Source organism: Cyprinus carpio, chromosome A10 (assembly GCF_018340385.1).
Source record: "Cyprinus carpio isolate SPL01 chromosome A10, ASM1834038v1, whole genome shotgun sequence".
In the NCBI taxonomy this organism is placed as follows: Eukaryota; Metazoa; Chordata; class Actinopteri; order Cypriniformes; family Cyprinidae; genus Cyprinus; species Cyprinus carpio.
Genome location: NC_056581.1, coordinates 11806227 through 11829922, shown reverse-complemented (window position 1 = coordinate 11829922; position 23696 = coordinate 11806227). Strand labels below are relative to the sequence as shown.

At 36.5% G+C, this 23696-nt stretch overlaps 1 protein-coding gene across 2 annotated transcripts in view; it reads right to left on the bottom strand.

Annotated features, from left to right (window-relative positions):
* LOC109071267 (neurotrimin-like) overlaps window positions 1-23696 on the bottom strand; it is a 259248-nt gene that overhangs the window by 30465 nt on the left and 205087 nt on the right. For both annotated transcript variants that reach the window (XM_042765237.1, XM_042765236.1), the window contains one exon: window positions 14613-14845. In XM_042765237.1, the coding sequence (XP_042621171.1) occupies window positions 14613-14845 (233 nt within the window). The remainder of the gene's footprint in view (window positions 1-14612; window positions 14846-23696) is intronic.

The following is a 23696-nucleotide window of genomic DNA, read 5'->3' as shown; positions in this document are numbered from 1 at the left end:
AAAATAAAATTTTAAAAGGTAAATATTTGTCTTGTTTTGGATAAAAGCATCTGCTAAATGCACAAATGTAATGGAAATTTGGACTTAGGTTTGGAGGAATCACCTACATATACACATGCAGCTCTCAAGTTTTTGAAATGGAGCATTCAAATGTCTGAAAGCTGTTGAAATGTGCTTCAAACAATAATTCTGAGGAGATTTTTGATTTCTGTCTGAACAAGACATGTTTAGAGCTGCTTCCTGGTAGTTCTCATGTAATGACTCGGTTCTATTGATGTACATTCATTAATATTTCACACACTTATGCACTCTGTTTCTTCAAAGATCAATAATCGCACACAATCAATAGTAAAACTAGCCTCAATGCACGTGAATACAAATTAAAAAACACATTGCGATTCTGTTGTGTATAAACAGCATTTGACTTTGATTTGTTCTTATGTAAAGATGACATAATGGCTTTGCTCTGTGACCAAAATAAACATCTACATTATGAATACACAAGACCCTAAAATTTGGTACACAGCTGCAGGAACAATGTTTGCATCCAGTGAAAATGTCAGATAATTTGACATTCAAAAGATGACCTCTTTCAGGCGCTGATTACCATGCAAAGTCTTTAATCAGGGAATTAATATTTGCTTCATCTGCATTTTCGTTTCTCAAAAAAAAAAGAAGAAAAAAAAGAGAGATTGTACAAAAAGCAGCATTTGACATCTCCCGGCACTTTGCTTGGCTTGGAGGATATGCCAAGATCCATGAACTTTCTCTCCATCACAGTTTGGGATATAATCCTGTCCTCTAGGTATCTGACAGAAACAAATTAAAGACAAAAGCAGACGGCTACATCCGTAGTTCCTCAAGAAAAGCCTTTCTAAATATCAGCTTTAAGGCTTTTTAGGAAACAATATGCTCACACGTTTCTGTACAAAGAGAGTGATTTTCACACTTCCTACTTTAAGTGCAGTAATTTGTCAGTTTCTTCCACCACAGTTTATTTAAAGTGTTTCTTCCTTAAAGTTTTTACCTTTAATGAAGTTATCTCCTCATTAAAGGCGAAATGTGATTTCTGTGCCACTTAAACAACTAAACATATGATTAAAAGAGTATAAAATATAAAGAAGATGGATTTCCCGATAGCTCCACTCATTTGTCATGGTAGGGGTGGGTGATATACTGTACTGATAGACACAATAAACTGGTAGAAATTTTAAATGATCATCTTCATCACATTTACACTCTTGTGAAGTTTGAGTGCTGCACCCCTAAGTTTATAATTTGTATGCGGTTAAAGTCTTGCAATTTACAAACAAGTGCAATAAGGCTGATGATACAAGGGGCAACTTTTTGAGCAATTTTGCCAGGCAAATATTTTTGATTGGGGCACTTTTACATTGAGAATCGATAACAAATCTGGATACTTTAGATCGGTCGTGGGCCCTGTTTCTCATCTGTTTGCCCATTGGCAGCAACATTGCCCAAAATTGTTTGCAACATTGTTTAATTGTTTAAAAAGTTGCCCCATGTATCATCAGCCTTAGACGCTAAAATATGGTTTCTGTTGCACACATCTGAAGCATAAAGCCGCTGAGAGCGTCTGAGTACTGAATTCACTTCTTTTTGTGGCTCATTGCGCTTAAATGGTCAAAAAACACACAATAATGTCAAAATTCCTTTCTTGGAAAGTATTCACTTATACATAGTTTATGTCTAAATGACTGTAAACATTAAAAACAAATCAGATGTGCGTCAATATATAAGTGTCAGTAGCCAAATATAGCTGCAGCTATCTGTGTCCTCAATGTCAATCAAATAACAAAAGACAGAGAAAAACTTAACCTTTATAGTTTAAATAAGAATAAAATTCATACAGTTTAGACCTTTTTTAATATTTGATAACATTCATTTTCTTCGGTATTTCTCATTTCTGATTTACTACATAGACCTTTATAATTATTTGTCCTATAGCTAATAATTAGTTAATTTGTTTTTATTGTATTACTGATTATTTACTTGTTTTCAGTAAGCTAGAGAAATTTTTATTTTTAACTTATGTTAATTAGGCAAATATCAGTTTTTGATATGATATCGAAATTGCTTACAAAAATTGTGATATCATTAACGTGAGATAAAATTACTCATATATTGATATAAGATTTTGGTCATATTATCCACCCTTATGTCATTGGTCAGGCAAACAGACAGTCCCTCCCCTAAACCCACGCTATTGGTTAAACCAGATTTGCTGTTGTCGGGCTGGTCAGGAAACTCCAACAATTTACTTATAGCTGTCTGTGCATTATATGCAGGGATAGGGAAAGTATTCCAACATGAAAAAAAAAAAAATAATAATAATAAATAAATAAATAAATAAATAATAACACACTTCACATTTGGCAGCATTTGGTGACCAATTTATCCAATAAAAATAGGAAAGTAACCAATCTATGACATCAATTTGAGGCCAACAGATCTTTTCTAAGAAAGATGCTACGGTGAGTATGTCTGACATGCTACATCAGCAGGAAGACAGTCTGAGAGAGCCATTGCAGCCAAAAGCCGGAAGGCAACTGCAGTCTTTGCCCTCATAAATGTGATTGGCAGTAGCAGCACAGACCAGCTTTATGAAGATTAGGAGGAGTTGGCTTTGTTTCTCCTTGACCTTATTATACATCAACAACTGCATGGAGGGAAATATGATGGTTTGCCTGGTATTCTGAGTAAGACCTCTGAAGCACAGCTATTTTGATTAGCATGAATTAGTTTTGGTGTTAACACGGTTCGCCTCTGCAAACATGATCATAGCACAGTTCCCTCCCACGCTGACACGATGTGCCGGAGAACATAAATTAATGGTTGTGCGGAAAAACAGGAAATACAGATCGCTTCATATTTTGAGACTGAAATCAAGGTGTTTTCATTTAAATATCATTCAGATGATAATGTGTTATGGTATCAGAGAGAGACAGACAGATTTGAAAAGACTGTTTGAAGAGAGACTGAAAAAGAATCACACATACAAATGAAAATAACATGTATAATAGGACTTCTTAATGAAACACTGTGGTACATTATGATTCAACCCCCGGAAAGTTACAGCACGATCTCACTGTCATGGTGATTTCACATTCCCACTCTCTATAAGATATGGCTGGCAATTTACCATATTGTTTAGAGTGATTATTTATTTAAAAAACTAAAACATAGGCTCATTTGGAAAAAAAATGTGCATCTACCGAAACTCCAAAAAACTTATCTATATTGTAGATTAAAAATCTCTGCGGTTTCCAGCTGAAATTAACACAAGAGACAGTAAAACACCAATACATGTTATTCCTTTTCACTCAAATTATGATTAAATCACCAGATTATTAATTATGACCTCAAAACACCTTTACTTGTGCATAATTTGTAACTAATACACTTTGGTGTTTTGCTTTTGTTAAGACTATCAGTTAGGTTTAGGCTTTAGAGTAAACAATATATATATTTTTTTTTTCAAACACGACAGCATTAACCTTTTAGCGTCACTCTCCAGACATTTCGCTGTGATATGTACAACAACCAACGTAATAAACCACTTCCACATTCAAGATCATCTGTTTCTGATAAACCTGAACACAGTTTTACATTTCACATCGAAAGTGTCATGAAACAGCAAGAAGCAACATAATATCATTTAGTAGAAATGTTTAAATATTACTTTCTAAAGCCTCTGCCACAATAATGCAACATCTTTACATAATGTTAAAGAAAATATTGATATATATGATTAATTTGGTAAACTAACCTGCATATTTTGTAATTTATTAAATTAGCATTCTTAATTGATTCACAGCCACAATTCAAAAAGCAATAACATAGGAGATTATATAAATAATTTAAGATAATTTTTACATGAACATTAATATTAAAAGGTAGTTTAGTAAACACAGTTAAATTACGTTAGAGGCAGATCTTGGCTTATGATACCGAAGCTCTTTAATAAACAGCAACAGCTTGTGTCTTCTTATTGCTCTGACCTGTCTGGAGGCCCTAGTTACATGTAATTATTCATGTTATCACATTACACTTTGTTAGAGGACCCATTAATACCATTAAACCCTGAAGGCTTCAGAAATGGCAGGGGCACATTCAAGCATCTCCACGTGATTTTAATAACTTAACGTGTTTGCAGTATGTATGCTGTGACCAAGGCACCCAACTGCCTGTGGTTATTAAGCATAAGGACACTGGAGTCAGGGCATGCCGAAGGCCTTCGCACGTTCAGAGAGAGAGCACAGAAACATTAGGTGCACACCACTATTTGGAGAGTCACAGCTTGAGGGAGCTTGAGGGAAATTAATGGAAGACATAGTAGACACACTCTATAAAAAAATTGTTATAACTAAATAAATAAATAAAGGGAAAAGATTGCGTGGCTTCTGTTGAGCTGAATTCATTTACTTATTTTAAGTCTCGACTGAACTTAAAAAATCAAGTTTCCGTGACTTAACATTTGCTAGATTTGGAACAACTGCCAACTTATATTTTAGTTCCCTTTCAGTCTGTCACTCTCGACCTCATGTCGGTGACCGACGAATTGGGATATCGCTTCGATAGACCAATCTACTTCGAGTGTAAACTAAAGGAGCCAATGCACATTGGCATGCAATTATTGCATCCAGAGTATAAGAAGGCAGCAGGTGCAATGCATTCCAGCTTTTAGCTTTGGAGCCGAGAGACAGTATTGTTCTGCTCAACTGTCTCTGCTGTGAACAAGAGTTCAGCACGCTCTCGGAAGCTTCCTGTGTTGGCGAGATGGTGCTTCAGCGGCGGTCGTTCTAGTGTCGAGTGGGTTGCGCACTTCAGGCTGCACTATCCCGTCGTGTTGCAAGCGGCCATCTCCCCTGTGCACCTCAGCACTAAAAGAGCATTTCCTAAAGAGCAATTTTTACTCTAAAAGAACTCCATGGGTGCGTCTTTGTAAAGATGATGGATTGTCCTTATAAGGATGCCGTTTCACCCGTGAGTTTCTGGGTGCGGTCGTTACCTGGCACCGGGTGATGGTCACAATCGCTGCCTCACGTGTCTGGACATCAAGCACGCTGAGGTGGCCTTCGTGGATGCGTCATGTTTCCACTGCGGGAAGATGACCATCTCTGAGCTGCAAACCAGGCTCCGCTACCTTCAGGGGGGCAGAGTCCCATTGCCTCTATCGCGATCTGGGGCTCCTTCTGGCGGACAGACGAGAACCACTTCTGGCAGTAGCGAGGACGGTTTGAGGGTTACAGTGGTGGCAAACCCTGCAGAGAACCAACCCTCTGGGGACCATCACTCCTCTTGCACCTCCAATCCAGCGGAGCGACCCACGGAATGCGCTGGGCCCTCTTCAAAGAGTGTACTGAAGCATACCAGATGTCGATCTCAGCATCGGAGGGAGAGCTGCCGCCCTCCAAAACGGTGGCAAAGCCTGAGTCGGATCCGGAGATGGCAGCTATGCTTTCCCGGGCCGCTGAGAGGGAAATCTCCAACGCGTCCCAAGCCCTTGATGCTGGATGATTGGTTTCTCGGGGTGGCTCGCGCTGGTTCTCAGCGCCCCGCCCCAGTGCCTTTCTTCCCGGAAGTGCATGATGAGCTCACCAAGTCATGGACAGCACCTTTTACTGCCAGAAACCGGCCGGTGGGCTCCTTCTCCCTCATCACCCTCGATGGCGGTGCAGCGAAGGGGTATTCCATGATTAGCCGGTTCCATGATTAGCAGTAAATCCCCATCACCTGCTTCCAATTGGAGTGGCAGTTAATACACAGAGCCGTAGTTCACTGACAAGTTACGCTATATCGAGTTCATTATTGAAGATGAATCGCCTTCGATAATGAACTCGATATAGCGTAGCTTGTCAGTGAACTATGGCTCTGTGTATTAACTGCTGCTCCATCTGAAAGCAGGTGTTGGGGATTTACCGCTAATCACGGAACCGGCTTTACTGACGAGATGCGCATGATCATATCGTTTGATATATCGTCCAGCCCTACATATGACCCCTTTAAAACATTGCATATATGACTCCAGGGCAAATGCAGGTTGATTTCAGTAGTGGTGTGTAACACAGTCACTCCCACTTGCCACTTTGGCGTATTGAATCAGGGTCTTAAATTTAGTTGTATCAAATAAATGCCTTAAATTGTAGAATAAAAGTCTTTCTTATGTATTACTTTATTATTCATTTCAAGAGGTCTTAACTATGGGGACATAAAGAAAAGAATGACAATATGGTTGGATAGAACTTCAAAAGGTTATGATTTCACTGAATAAATATGAGCACTGCACGCTTCAAAGTCAAAATGGGTGTTTTTATGTGAATATATTTCTGAAGGGAATCGACCATCTTCAGAAAAGTTTCAATGCCATTTTTAATTTTATCTGATAAAGTATTGTTTATGACCGCAGCTGCTTTGTATATAGAAGTTACTAGAGAAAGTGCTATATTTCTGCAAACACACCACCTGCTGTCAGAGAATTCATTTAATATTCACACACCCGTTTTTTTTTTTTTTAAGTAAAGGGTTTAAAGGCTGACTGTATGACATGTGGCAGTGAAAAGGTTAAAGACAAAATTAATTTGTTCTTTCTGGCCATTTGTTTCTTGTGCAGATAATTTTTTATTTTTTTTCCAACTTAGAGAATAATAATATTTAACAATTTCCCAACAACAAAATTCTGGCTAGTGAAAATGCTTCGTGGCTAGTAACTTTGGAAAACTACTATGTATGTCTCTCTTTCCCATCTTGCACCTTAACCCTTGGTCCTTACTATGACAGCCAATGTACAGTAAATGTGCAAAAAAGCCATACAGTATATATAATAATCAGTTTTAAAGTGGACATTGGATTAAATTTTATTTATTTTTTTATTTTATTTTGATTTTTTGCATTTAGCTAGGTTTCTGGCTTGTCTGCCAACTCAGAAAAACTGAAAAGAAAACATGCAGCCAGTTCATTATGAGCTGGACATCTGATGTCCCTTTTTTTTAAAGATTCAACTTCATTCAGATATAAAATAATGCAGATATAAAGTAATGCAGAACTTCATTTACTCAACCCTGAATGAGCTAATCTCTAGTTGATAATGTCTCTTTTAACAAGCCAGCTCATAGTCAAGATCATCAGAGAGTAGTGTGGCTGTAAATATTTGCCCTCTAGTGATAAACACGGGCACTGAGACAGACGAACCCTATCCTTTATTTGTATTCGTGATGGCGCTTGAGTTTGACGCTGTTTGTCACAAGCAGGTGTTCACGAAACCACTCCCAGTGTTTACATAATACCTGCTTATTCAGGCTATTACCAAGTCATTTCTCATGATAAATTTGAAGTGTGCGGCTGTGACTCTGCATGCGGAGCATCAAATTGGATCTCTATTCAAATGTGCAGTTTACACTGTAAAGACAGGGAGCAGCTGAGGGCTTTCACACTTTTTTTCCCCCTTTCTCTTTCTGTCTGCCACCAGCCAAGGTTATAGCCATGTACCCCAATCAGGCGTACCATGATTCTGTCCAACGCTCTCTATGTTGTTTGGTAACTGTTGGGTTATGCTTGTATTTCTGTCGATGCATTATGTACAGGAATTGTACACAATCTGACCTCAGATTCTGAAACATCTCTTCATGCTCTCAATCAAGGCAGTATTTTCCGGAACTACGTTGCCACGGCAACAGGGCAGTTGACTTGGATCTGCTAAATGCTCTGGCTTGAACTGACCAATTGTGCTATAGGGAATGCAAAAGCAAAACAATGTCTTGATGCTAACTGGAAGTGCTTGACGTAATATTGCATTGATAGTTTGAAATTGAAACACAAAAAGTAGATTTATAGATTTCTAAAGAAATTTCAGTAGTGCTTATCCATGTAATACACAGCATAATGATGTCAAGATGTTTTGCCAGGGTGTTATCAAAAACAAAGGCGCAACATTTACACATATCAATCAGTGGAGTGAGAGGTTTTAACATCGCCTGTGTCAATATTAAGTTATTTTCCAGTATGATCAGATTCCAAATTTTATGGTATTCCTTTAGTTTGCCCTTTACACTGTAGGTTATTCTTTCCAATCCAAACCAGATCTTTCAACCAATCATCAATGGATGGACTTATGTTCTTTCAGTAAAATGCTACTAAACATCTTGCAAGAACTGGACAAATTGCAATCATTTTAGTGTGATAACCTGATAATAATAAACTTACAAGAAGTAAGCCCAAAATACATATTTCAGGGGTCACTGGAATTGGTTTTGAGATAATTGAGGAAATTGTTGTCAGGGGTGATATAAGTATGCATTATCCAGTTGTATTGGAACAAATTAAATCTAGTATTAATTGACAAATCTGGCTTCATTTTAAATATGAAAGATCATATTGCAAATCTACACCCCAAGCAAATCCTATTTTTTAGAACTATTAACAAATTTGCAATAAAACATTGAAATTTGGTTTGTGCTCCAGGACTACCGGACTTGGGAACACCGGAGTCGGGCCCTCCAGGACCACCAGACTACAGACCACCAGAGTCGGGTCCTCCAGGCCCACCGGACTCAGGACCACCACATTTGGGTCCTCAGGACCACCAGACTAGAGACCACCAGAGTCAGGTCCTCCAGGACCAACGGAGACCACCAGCCGTAGCAATGGAGTAGGAGCTCTCCTCCTCCTTTTTTGAGAACGAGGCAAACCAGCAGGAATGGGCACAGGCTGGGAGGTGGGAAGAACAGGGAGAAGAACCCACTCCTCCTGCAGCAGTTGCATCTCCATTATCTGGCAACAGTAATCGACCACCTCCCAATTAGTCCAGGCTTCTGAATCCCCCAGCTCCTCAAAATCAACAGGGTCATCCAGTCCAGCAAGAAAGGCGTGTATGAGGGTGCACTCACTAAAGCTTAGTCCCTCGTTCTCATCAAGGAGGGCTTGAGCATATACCCCAAAAGGGTGACAGTTCTGGTGGCATAGTAGCAGTCCTCTGGCCAAGGGTAGGTTCTTGGAGAAGGTCTCCTGCTCAATCGGAGCCGGAAAAAATACTGAATTCTGAATTCTGCTGAATCCTTTAATGGTGGTTTCGTTCTGTCATAGTCAAGGTGGAGAGATGAGGCGAGGACTCAAAAATGCAGTGAATAGGCTCTTTATTAATAACAAAAATAAACAAAACTAACAAAAGCTACCCCAAGGAGAAAAACCAGCTGGAAGGCCAGAACAAGGAGCACACAGACACATCCAACCACATACAACAAATAACAAAACAGCACAGGACAGCAAACACAGGTAGACTAAGTAGGGCAGGTAATGAGGGAGACACAGGTGGAATAACTGAAACAATAATGAGGTAACAAGATGGGTGGGTTCAGACAATCGACAGGAGAAAGCACATGGCACCAAAAAACACGGCACAAGATATGTGGTTACCCAAGCACAGTGTCCTCTGGTGGCCATCCTGGGCACACCATCTGAAGATTGTGACAGGGTATTACAATGAATCACGCAACGTGTTTTACTAACGTTTGATTTCGTAATTTTATTTAAAAATGTTTGCGCTCATCAAATTACTAATAATTAATGTATTAAATTTGATGATTTTTTGGTTTTGGTAGATTGTGTTGGTCATTATGGAAATGATCTGGCTGCATCTGTGTTCTTTAATTTGCGCATTGTCAGTAAATCACCCGCAGAAATTTCCACACCCATTTTTTGGAATTGCGCTCTTACACCAATTTGCCTTAATAATAAATAATCTTTCCCCCAAAACCCAAATGATATGAGCTATAATTCATGTCTGAAACAGAAACTAGTGTAGGATGAGGTAACAGTAATGAAGGTGTACAAATCCTATATTCACTGAGCAACAGTGATGCTTGGCTCAGCAAACACCACAAATCAAATTTTCAGAGATGTGAGAGAGATATTTCGTACAGCTCTTCCCCAAAGTCTGCCTATTCTTTGATCTCACGTTGGGTTTAATTGATGATGTCTTGAGCAGCCTTCTCCACTGACGCAAGTATGAACTCATCTAACTCAACGTGGGGTTCTTCTTTTATGGATCAAAGACTCTCTCAGAAACATGTGTCAGTGAGGCTAATTGCAACAAACAAAAATTCAACCGCAGCATATAAACTAACACAGATCCAGGTCTGAACCATTAGCCAAAAGTTAATAAATAGACCTCCCTGAACCCATTCAGAGTTATTTTCTTCTCATTGGTCTGTGGTACTATTTCTTCACTTTCTTGCCTTTCAGGACAAAAACTACAACACATTGCATTTTTGGAATTAGAATAAGAAACCTATAACCAGCAATATGCAAAATGCATAAGTTAAGTAGATGATTGCATTCACATTTGTTTAAAACCATTTTGCCGTAAATGTAAAAAATATGTTGCCAAATGCAAATTCTGTTCTGGAATTGAATTAATGCATTTCCTCAATGTAAATTTTCATCAATAATGAAATTTGTTACAGTATATTCTTAAGGCCCGTTCACACCAAGAACGATAACTATAAAGATAACTATAAAGATAACGATATTAGCGTCCACACCAGCGAACAAGATCTTCTGTTTATTCTAAGCGCATGCTCGTCTGGCGCTTTAAATACTCGAGCGCGTTACAGCAGGATGGAATCTGATTGGCTGTCAATTTTTTATCGTTCTTCAGCTGGAAAAAAATCATTTTGAAAGTGATTCCAACGATATCGTTTTCTTTGTCTTTATCGTTATAGTTGTGGTGTGGATGCTGCTGTTCTTTAATACTGAAAACTATTTTTAGAAATATATCTTTATCGTTATCTTTATAGTTATCATCCTTGGTGTGAACGGGCCTTAAGAGTTATACATTTATTTGGAAGTGTTCAATGTAGTGTATAAAGTATGATCTATGCTTCCTGCAAGAACAACTACCAGCAAGAAGTGCAAAACAGTGAAGATGACCTGAGGTTTTAAAAAAATACAAAAAAAAAAAAACCCTGATTCACCTGTGTTAATACTGTATATGGATTCAGAAAATAAGCATTTAGTTAGAGGGATAGGTAGTAGTTCTTATTAACTTCTCTAACCAATTTCCATTGTGGTGCTTAGTTGTGGCAACCTTGTTTGTTTGTTTGTTTAGTTTTGTTTTGATTTGGTTTGGTTTCGTATTAAAACTATCTTTGTGTCAAAAAAGTTATGGAAAAATATTAGAGAATTACAACATAATACATAGCATAGAGGGGAAAATTTGTTAACAAAGCCTAACGGGTACACAGTCAAAGGCTCTTTCTGTCATGTAGTATGACTGAACATTTACTTTAACAAATTATTTTGATCATGTTGGTTATAATCCACTATAACTATGAGTCTGCCAAGTGCATTTTTTTTATTGTCCCAGGAAAAACATTCTCTAAAATCTGAGGAAAATGATAAACTGATCATATTATACCATATTGTGTGCTATTATACTAGGAGAAAGTTACCCAGCTAAGGACCCCTTCTGAAAAAAATCATGGCCACCGTTAATGTTCATACCAATGCAACAAAAACTTTTTCCACAGTTACTTTCTGCAGTCATTAGTCTTTCAATGTAGAATTAGTGCTGGAATTAAAAATTCACTGCCAAAAAAGATTATCCCAAATTCCCACAATATTACTGAACGAGTTTTGCAATAAAAGCTGGAATTCTGCAGTGGTGACATGATGTGCTCTAAATCTCTAGTCAGTGTAAAGTACCTCCGGTCTGCACTGTTATGACTTACTGCATCAATGCACAGGAATGACACTGCCATCAATCATATTAACACTGGACCCACAAATCAGGAGCAAAAAATGCACCCCGAGGTTTTACACAATCAGCATTAATTACATAATTATCCACTTCATTAAAATACCCAATATCGTAACTGGAGTTCAAGGTGTTTCTAACTGATACTGAAAAATGGCCTCTCTAAAAATGCTGTACAAACATAGACATAAATAACCAACAGAAAGCTGCTTGGTTTGAAAGAGACTTCAGTGTGAGCAGTTCACACCTCACCAATACACTCTCCCTATCACTCTCTGTTCCCCATCCTTCTCCCTTACTTAAAACTCACTCTAAATCTATGCAATGTTAAGTGTGTACAAAAAGGTAATATACATGTTTGGTATCATTTGAAGTGTCTCAGTGCACCTGGTAAAATGGTCTCATTCTCTCAGACATAGTACAAACTTCCAAGAAGTTCCAGAAAATAAGGAATATTGTGTGCCCTCCCCCAGGTCCTTCATTCATCCTACCTCCTGTATGTAAATAAGTGCCCTCTTCTACAGGTATCAAGAACCCATTCAATCACAAATTCTGATTGCCCATTTGTGATCCCTGAATAGGGGACCAAAAACGAATTATAACTGCAGACACCACCATTTGGTAAGCCCACTGAATTATCTGGGTATTTAAGAAAAGATGGCAAAGGTCTCAGGGCCATTCTGTAGCCAGAAGCCCGTAGCGTGGTGTGTGTCTCTACGCTCAACACTATGTATCTTTCTAAAGTCAGGTATATCTTTCTTACTCTTAGATTTATCTTTGAGAATCTGATGTTTTGTATTAATTTGAATTGATCTGATATTCTGAATTGACTTATGTAATTGGCATAATACTAGGGCTGCAACTAACGATTATTTTGGTCATCGATAAGTTGTCCGATTATTTATTTATTTATTTGATTAATCGTGTTAAAAAAAAAAAAAAAACAATTTTCTTTATTTTAATTTTATTGACGAAAACACACTATTCCACAAGTCCTTCAAACAAATGTGCCACCTGAATGCTATGGAAACATACAGTGCTTAATAATTTATTAGACCACCTGTCATAATAGAGAAAACACAAATAATTTAGGAATCTGTCAAAAAAAAAAAAATCTTAAAATGTTATGTATGTACTGTACATGTGGAAGAATTGACAATAAAGCAGACTTGACTTATTTTCATTTATTGGGCAAATAACAAACTGAAACAACTAAATAGTATTTATTCACCAATTACCAATACTGTTAGTTAAGAGTAGCAGTGGCACAAACCTTACAAAATTTGTTAAAAACCTTCCATTAATTTGTTTTAATAAATTTGTTAATCACTGTAGGCAATATAGTTTAAATCTCTAGATCAAAAATTAAAATAATAAAGATAATTAAGATGAATAAAATCACAGTAAAGTTCTGCAGGAACACGCAATGCGTGCACTTTGATCTCCTCTTACTGTCATTTCTTTATCCTGTAAAAGTGTCTGACATTTATATTCAGAAAATGACATGCTGCTGTCCCTTCAGTTTCTAGTACTCTCATAAATGACTTGCATCGCATGTTGACTTTTAAATATAAATTTAATGTTCAACAACAGATATTTCAGCACAGTGAATGTTTTTGCGCTGAATAGTGTCTCCCTCTCTACTGTGTTCCGTCTGTTTAACATGCGTGCCTGCCACGCCGGCACTCTTTCGGTAAAGATTTCAACTTAATGCAGACTGTCAGAATGGGCCTTTATACAAAAATGGAAAGGCTCGTGTGAATTTGTGACATTTACAGATAAGGATATGACCGTTAACTGAAAGTTTTTTGTGCTGAGGATACACACACATATCTATCAAAGCGACTGACAGGGCAAGCCATTACTCTAATGCATCAGCTTGAAGCTTAAAATATATATTTTTTTATGTTTTGGGCAGCCTGGATCATGTACTTTTCCTGCAGGAGCTCATTCTGTTTCCTCCACTATTTTTAGATGCATTTTTGACCATAGTAATGCATTATTCAGTGCTGTAATTTGATGCGACCAGCTGAAGTTGGATGTGCACTGTGGGCAGACCCGACTAATCGATAATGAGAATGATTTCCATTATCGATAATAATCGATTTTATGGATTAGTTGTTGCAGCCCTACATAATACACCTTTACCTGACTGATAATACATTGTTACATTTGAATGTATTCTGACTTACTCTGAGATTACTGACTTATTAATTATGTTAAGTCTATAACACCGCAAATCTGCTCTCAGGTTAGTAACAGACTAAAATGTAGAAACCTTCATCCACCGTTGGATACCTTCCTTGGGCCAATCGGGTGGACCTTACATGTGTGATATTGCATTACTTTTATTAAGTATTAAGATAGCTTTATGTGAATTAAAGACCAAAATTTAAATGTTGTTATCTAAATGGTTAAATGGTCATCTTAAAGTTCAGTTCAATTATAAGCAGGATGTACTGCATCAAATTTGACAATTTTAAATGCCAGTTTGTCTATGTTTTCAAATGTTATTTAATCTTGTATGACTTCAAAAGACTAGGAATACAGCACAGAAGTTGTGGACTACTTTTGCTTCACTTTTATGGTCTGCCATTTTTGAGTGTCACAGCTCCAATCCCCATTATAGAAAACAGCACTCTTGATATTCTGCAATATTTTTTTTTTTCATTCAAAAAGAAGATAGAAAGCCATATGTAATGACAGGAGAATAAGAAAATGATGGCAATATTTCCATTTTTGGATGAAGTACTCTTTTAAAAAATAAATCAACAGCATATGAAAGCTTTTGCCCTCTTAGCACTCTACACCGTGACACATCTGAAAACTTCAAACTCACCTTGAACGATGATGTGCACGGATGTGGTTCGGGGCCTACTGCTAGTCTGCACCGCACAGATGTATTGGCCCTCGTCCGTCAAGTCCACATCCTCAATTTTGATGGTGAACTCATCCTGGTTCAGAGTAACCAAACTCACCCGGGGGTCCACGGACCACTTATCCTCTCCGGCATACAGTATACTTGATCTGTTCAGCCACGCTGTGTGTGTCACAAAGTCCCCTTGTGAGCAACTACAAGACAAGAGAGAGAGCCAAAGAGAATACTCAACCTTTAGTATTAGCATGTGCACTATGAACAAACATTCCCTCATGAATTATTACCGGCATATCCCTTCGTGACCAAAGCACCAGGATCCATCAATTAAGATAGATTCAAATATTCATTAACATTCATTCAAATAGTTCCCCCGGTACTGTACGTCGGAAGACTGCATCTGTTTCGGAAGCGAGCACAAATGTATTCACTAGATATTAAGCAAGGAAGAACAACAGGGTAAGACATCGATCAAACCCCCAAAACCTCCTGAAGATTGGGTTTATTAAATTTAGTGACCCCTGGATAATACTTAAAGCTAAATTGTCTAGGGGAAACTGCCTTTTAGTGATTTCCACTTAAAGACAATGCCATCTCTCCTTATTATGGATACAATGGAATTAGATACTAATTACTTACAGACCTTCCTTAAATGAGGACATGCTGTGTCTAATTACAGCTACTGTATGCCTAACACTTAGCAGCAGAGGCCAAAATAGGCACTCTTCATATACTGTAGGGCTATTAAAATCAAAAGCAATCATGCACTTAATTGATTACTCGCCTGATTAACCATTCAATAAAACTCAGGGACAATTTTCATGCAATCTTTGTTTTATCTCTGATAGCATCACAGCCCAATCTTTAGCATACATTTAAATAATAATTGGTGTTCAATGCTCATTAAAGTCCATTATGGTCATTATGCTTACAAGCTCTTTTTAGTCAATTCTGTGAGAGGCACAGCGCTGAACTACTTTAGCTTCTGGAGGGCAACATCCAAAACACCAGGGACAGATGAGGTAAATGTGCTTCTTTGTGTCTTTTTTCACCCTCGGCAGGTGGGCAGAAGTACTGGGTACAAGCAAAGGCGTTCGTTTTCATGAGAGTGGAAACTGTGGCATTGGCCTCCACCTCGTCTTATAATAGACTAAATGAGAACGCTGGAGATCAGTCGAAAGATCAAGCCTTTTCCCAGTGGACGGGTTCATAATACACTGCAGGGCATCCTACACAGAAATATTAAAGTCGCCCTCTCCGATCTGTCTTCTTGCACTTCGCTTTCAAGAAGTATAATGTGTAATTTCTGTAGTACATATATATATATACATATATATATATATATATATATATATATATATATATATATATATATATATATATATATATATATATTAGGGCTGCACGATATATCGTTTCAGCATCGATAACGCGATGTGCGCATCCACGATAGTCACATCCCAGGATGTGTGATGTTTAATATACTGGCTGTTATTTTTTTTAGCCTACTGATCATTTTCTTTGCTCACAGACAGACACCGTGCCTTACTGGTAAAGTCTGTCTACACTGGATGTGACTTAGGCCTTTGCAAATCATCTGAAGTGTGTGTGAGTGCGTCATAAATAGAATGAAATAGAAATAGAACTGCGCCACATCCAGTGTAGACAGCATCACTGACTATAATGGATTCATAGTATTTTGTTGCGTCGCACCGCACAGCCCGCGTCAAGTGTAGACATGGTAAGAGCCATGCAGATGCACGTGAACTCTGAATTCTGTTCACTTCCGCGTCTATTAATGACACATACGTGTGAAATTATGTCAAAATGCATGTCTCTGCTTATGGCTTAGGTGAAGGTAAACAATTGAGAATGAAAATGGATGTGTGAGAAAATTTTGCAGCTTTAACACAGATTTATTAGATTTAATTTATACTTATATATATATATATATATATATTTTTGTTTTTTTCATATAGCAATATATTGCAGAAAAACTAAATATCGCAATGTGAGTTTTTTCCGATATCGTGCAGCCCTAATATATATTTGTAATTTAAAAAAAATACTGGGTACAGAAACCAAAAGAATATGAATATTGTTAGTTGGCTTAGTTCATTTAGCAAATCCTTATTTTCACACTTAATTATGCTCATTTGTACAAGCCTGTGTTACTTTCACTGTTCATTTTTTTGTTCATTTCATCTTCAATTTAATAACACATTTTCTTGTAACAATGCAGTGAATGTTATAAATTTTGTAACAGTGATGATCAAATTTTCTGAAATATAAATCACATTTTTTTTATAATCTGAAACGTGAAGCAAAACATGCGCAACGAGGGCACACATTTGTACTGGTGCTGAACCAGAGAGACATGTACAGGCTGCTAGTTTCATTTTCACTTTAAATAAAGTCATGTATCCTTGGCATTTAAAATAAATGTTATTTATAGTGAATGCCCCTATAATTTGTGTTTTATATTTATGATTTTGTTTTAATCCAAATTATGTGTGTGCTAAGTGAGTGAACAGCAATCAAGAACATGCAACAAAAGTGTGCGATATATATATATATCAAATTCTTTACACTTTTCCAGTCATTTTTCCCTAACAAAATAAATATCTTAATAGAATTAATTAATACATTTATTTCATAGTCTCTGCATGTTCTAATGAGTGATGTTGTTTCAAACCATGAAACAGGTTTGTGTTGCCTGACTTTGATGACGCATATCTTTAGCACAGTTTGTAGTGCAGGCTGCAATATTAATAACATGATATTAGCTTGAGATGTCAGAAATAATGGCTTGAGTTAGGATGCAGATGCAAATTTATGTTCATTATCACAGACTGTAACATCTGTAAAAAAAATTGTAACAACCTAATTTTTATGGTGAAATTGAATTATTCTGACTATTATTCTGAGTTTTATTAAAATTAACCACTGGTCTTCCACAGTGACATGCATTTATATCATAATATCCACAATTAATACCACACATATAGCACCTCAGTACCATGGTAAAATGTACCTATGTACCTATGATTTCTAGGTATTTGTATGAAAATCAGTAGTTTAAATACATTTAGTATAAATGCACAAACGAAATGATGTTGATTTGTAGATCGAAAAGCCTTCTGACTGTATTGTTGTGTAGTGTTTCTCCTATTTGTCAGCACTGTTTCATCTAGCTTTAAACAAGTTTAAATCACCAAGTCAGTTGTGTTATTTGCTGAATTCAGGCACTTCACACTGGATCCCACATTTGAACTTTGAGCTGAGTGGATAAATGGTACGTGTGGCACGGTTCAAACAAATAGCGCTGTTTTGTTCTGTTTCGTCCTGGCGCATAAACATTATTTCTATAATTTATCAAACTCTTGTTATCGTTTTATCAAGGAAAATTATATCACGATAATTATCATTACCGTTTTATCATTATATACAAGCACACAAACACCATTTCGGAAGAAGTGCAAATTTATTCCTTACATTTTTTTTTTTATGTCCACAAATTGGTCTTTATAATGGAACACATTTAGCTGCCTTTATTTATTAAATTTTTTTAAAGAATAATCATATTTGGGGATCTGTGGCATCAAAAATTAAAAAGCCATGCTTCAATAAATGTCTCCCAAGGTGAATATATTAGAAGCAAGTCAGAGCCAACCATAATAGCAGAAAGAGATGTATCACCTGGTGTGTAAAGCACAAGGCTATGAAACAAAGTACACTCAAGGGCATTCAAAGTTGACTGGAATAACAGAAAAAAATAAAATGCAAAGCAAAAGCAGCTGTTGCACCTGTAATTGAACGAAACCCTTGATGAAACACAGTTTATGGGATCAAAGAGCAAAGCTCTCGCACATTCGTCATGTAGACATGGATGATATGGTAAATAATACACAAAATAAAGAGTGCTGCTGTTCAAATAGCCTTTCGCTGCACACGGCTGGTGTGCTTGCATGTATGCACAGATGACTGCACACGTGCAACACTGTATATTTGGAGGTACTGTTCACCCAAAGATGAAAAAAAAAAAAATTGTTGTTAATATTAACTAATATAAACTGTTACTTCAGACTAAAATACAAGTCCTATCCATAATATTGTTCCATCCAATGAAAGTCGTCTGGTCTGAATCAGGAGAGAAATCTGCACAGATCAAGCACTGTTTACAAGCAAAAAAAAACTGTTGAAGTCATTTCTTTTGAATTATGTTGGTGGTTTTTGATGTGTGTGGAGATCAGGGGAAGTAGTTTATTAATGTTGTTTGCTTTATTATAGATTATGGGTCATCAAAAGCGGCTGTTTAAAATTAAAACACCTTAATGATGGATTGGTTTCTTATAGGTACATAGCTTTTCACTTCACAAGACGTTAATTGATGGACCAGTGTCTTGTGGATTATTGTGATGTTTTTATTAGCTGTTTGGACTCTGACGGCACCCATTCACTGCAGAGGATCCTTTGGTGAGCAAGTGATGTAATGCTAAGTTTCTCCAAATCTGTTAAAATACAGAAACAAATGCATCTACATCTTGGATGAACTGAGGATGAGTACATTTTTAGCAAATGCAATTTTTTGGGTAAAATATTCCTTTAATTTTGGGTGATCTATCCCTTTAAGTAAATGTGCACAGTGGTGACTGCACATTGTTGGTTCAGTTATGGCATTAAATTATTATTTACAGCATCACCATAAAATACTGTGCATTATTATAACAGCCTCTTGGAAAGACACTGAGGCTGAATCCAATTCAATCAGTCTTAACCTTGAGCAGTCAAAACCTTCTGCTGGAAACCTGTTGCGCAGCATCTCCGGCCACTAGAGCATGTCTGAGCTGCATGTTCATAGCACCACACTGAATCAGCACAATGCAACAAATACATAAATTAATAAATAACTCCACTTTATATTCCCTTATCAGAGAAGAGCAGACAGCAAACCAATTTAATCCAAATAAAGTGTCTACCCTTTCAGTGCAATGAAAAGCATCCAAGGGCGGGGAAAATTAAGCATGTGGAATAAATAAGCACAGCCCTGAGCCACAGACACTGAAATGCATGCGCTTTGGGAAAATGCGCAATGTTTTTTGCATCATCATTTTGGGATGTTCGACTGTTCTCATTGTAGTACAGACTACGAGGAGTTAATTTTTCCTGCAGTGTCATCAAGATGTCACTAGATTTTTTTTAGTTAGTTTAGAATTACTTTGGTTATTCATTCATGCTGCATTGGAGTCACGGATCCAACTCCATTTCAGCTAGCAGTGCATCAAGCATATCCCACTGTACTTGTGGAGGACAAAAATATATCGGGTATCAGACCAAGTGTGGTACTGAAAATAAATCTTTCCGCAGCCCCCTCTGGCTACCTCATGATATGAACAAGAGAGGGCATTCATTATTAATTTACTTTAGAGAGAGGGATTGATTTGGCATCAAAGGTCTATAGAGGAAAAAAAAAACTATAATATATAACACTGGATTACCTCCAAATAACATTACTGTCAGGGAGTTAGTCTACAGCCAAGACAGAACATTGCTGCTACCTGAACGGTAAGGATGTATTGATTTTTGTCCCAAACACACACACACCGTTATGGAATCATTGTATGTGAGGTTGGGTGTTGCATACACTGTCGACACAGACAGACGGAACAACCTGATTGTTTTTATGTTTCAAGTACAATGCTGGATGTACGGTGTAAAAATTGTGCTCCCAAAGGTCTGTGCACGCTTTCTCTCTCGCTTCAATTTCTGATTGTAAGTGCCGACTCATTGCTCCTTCACTTCCCTAAGTGTATATTGAGGGTGATAGAGTTATTTTAAATCATTTTGAAATCTACAAGTGCACAAAATACTAAGCAATTATTTCATTAGGAGATTTTAAATGCACTGAAATTAACAACTTCACAGTTCTGAAATATAATGGTGAAGAAAATTTTGGGGGGAACAAGAGGTTCAGTAGGGTGAGTACTTTGCTATGCAACTCATAGGTGAAATGGAGCTTTTTTGTGCCATAAGGCATTAGTTTGCTCCATTTAACCACATCACATGGTAAGGGTTTGCATTACTATGGAGATCTCTCAGCATCTTGGCTGGATCGTGAGGTGAACCAACTTTACGGGCCACTTATAAATGCTTTTATCAAAAGTATGCATTTAATGACTATAAAGTCATTTTAATGGACAGTTTAGCAAAATGCGAGATTTCAGTTCACTTCAGTGCTTAAATGATGAACATTTAAGGGTTTAAAAGGGATCATATATATAAAAAAAATGATTTTTCCTCTTGGAATTTCATCTTTTGAAATAAAACAGATTGATGTATGTAACACTACAAAAATTTCAGGCCTGCATAGACATGCAAGTTTACAAGTCTTAAAATGATAGTACAAATTTTGGCAAACATCTGAGCATGGAAAATAGGCAGTTAATTTTTTTTTTTTTTTTTTTTTAACTCGACAAACATTAAATGGTCTCAGAAAACAGGTACAAAAGCTGTCACTGGGGCAGTACCTTTTCAAAAAGTACTAAATACCATTTAGGTACAAATATGTACACTTTAGGTACTGAAATGTACCTTTAAAGTACCAACACGAACCCTTTAGGGGTAAACAAGGTACAAAGGTGTACCTTTAGAAAGGGTACTAACCCACTGACAGATTTTGTACCTTTTTTTCTGAGAGGGTGTGGAAAAACATAAATTGAAACATAAATAAATTATATATATATATATAAATTGAAACATAAATAAATTATATATATATATATATGTCATTGAAATTTAGAATCCATTTTGTTATAAACTATATATGTAAAACTGTATATAAATTATATAACTGATATACTTACCACATATATACAGTATAATAAAAAAATATATAATATAATGAAAAACAGACATATATAGGGAGAAAGTTTTTTTTTTATTTTTTTTATCCATTATATATAGAAGTAAATATAGAAATAAAAAACACTTTCTCTGCTTTAAGGTTTGAGTAACGTTAACCTATACCTGGGAAAAAGTAGCTGTTTGATTAAGAGCAAGCATCCTGTTCCAGTTAAAATAATAAACTGGTAATATGTGGCACATATAATAGAAGTGTTCTGTGTAAAGTATTCATCCGAATACGAGCCCCAGTTTTAAAATCCAGCACATCTCAGAAGTCACCAGAATATGCACACTATCTATGTACTTCTGCTCTCTCTGGGCTTTGAAATAGGTATTGGAACAACTGTTAAGGGAACTCTCTAGAATGGGTAAAAAAAAAAAAATTGACATTGTCAGGACTCACTTCTGTTTCTTCTTGCAGTGACCATTTGCTGTGCAAACACACACAATTTCTATCTTGTTGTCTGGGCTTTTGTCCTTCTCTGTCTCTCATTCTCACTCACAATGTGATGAAAGCAATATGAGAGGGTACATTGTTTGATATGATCTTGTCTCTCCATAAGAATGTGCACTCATGATACTCAGATTGCAGTGATGATAGTCAGGCTGAACCAAGCTGAGCGGAGCAAATGACCTCTCTGCTGGTCTGTCTAACACAAGGCCAAACCACCCGAGGCATCCTGCTGGCCCTGCCGTTATTCACGTCCACCCAGACATCTGTAAATAGTTACAGATGAGGCTGAATAAGTAACATAGTGGTCTAAATACATGGTAAACAATTGGTCGGCTCTGCTCAAGTAGAGTCTTGGATATTATTGATTAGCACATCATTAATAATAATAATAATAATAATATATATATATATATATATATATATATATATATATATATATATATATATATAATATATATATACATACATTATAATATACATTAGTGCTGTTTGGATTAATCACATCCAAAATAAACGTTTTTGTTTACATAATATATGCAGTCATACATACTGTGTATATTTTTTATGTATATATATAAATACACACATGCATGTATATATTTCAGAAAAATATCGTTTATATATGAAATATATTTATTTTATATGTATATAATTTTAATGTTGTAATTTTTTTATTTTTATATACTTAATGTGTGTGTATTTATATATACATAATGAAATAAAATAAGTATAGATGTATATATTTTGAAAATATATACTTTTATTTTTGGTGTGTTTAATCGCGATTAATTATTTGACAGCACTAATATATATATTTATATATATATATATATATATATATATATATATATATATATACTATATATATATATATATATATGACCTATCCTGAAAAAATGTAAAAACCTTTTCCGCATATGTTTCTGTGATTTACACTAATTAAGGAAAAGTGTGTGGCATAAGAACGATGTGGCTCCAGTCCTCCCTAAACCTCATCAAGCCACATCACATGTTCAAACCACAAAAAATTGCAATTGTGCTCTAATTGCATCTTTAAAAAGCATGACAGTCACCTTGTTACAATCCATGTCGTGAACCAAAATTAGAAACAAGCAAAACTACAACTGCGCAATTAATGAACAATTAAATAATCATTTGGATTTGCTTTGGTAAGAATGAAGTGAGACCGGTCTGCTGTGTGTTGACACTGATCTGAAGTTGGCGAACCTCTGTGGCGCACGGCACAGGAGGATTACAGCTTAGCTGAAAATCACCTTGTCTTTTGGAGTGGTGTCATGCAAATGATTGTGCCCTTTGCAAATAATACCCATTAGAATTTCAAAGTCATTGAGTCTCGGCCTGAGAGGGTGACGGAGCGCTGAATTCACATGCTCTCCCTCTCAGTACTAGCCTCGCTCTGGTGAACCAGACTAGTCATTAGGGAATAGCTGACAATTAACATTCAGCTCATTTCATGCCTTACAGAGACATGCTTTTGTTTTTAAGGTTTTCAGGTAATGTACTCGTATTTTCGGTTTCAATATTTGTGTACGTGTGTTTTACAATAAACATCCATATCATAAACGCCCTTCAATCAAAATGACATATTTTGTGTCATTTCATTATTTGAACAAACCACCTTTATAACTGCTCCTACAGGCCATGTCAGAAGACATTACCTGAATGAATTT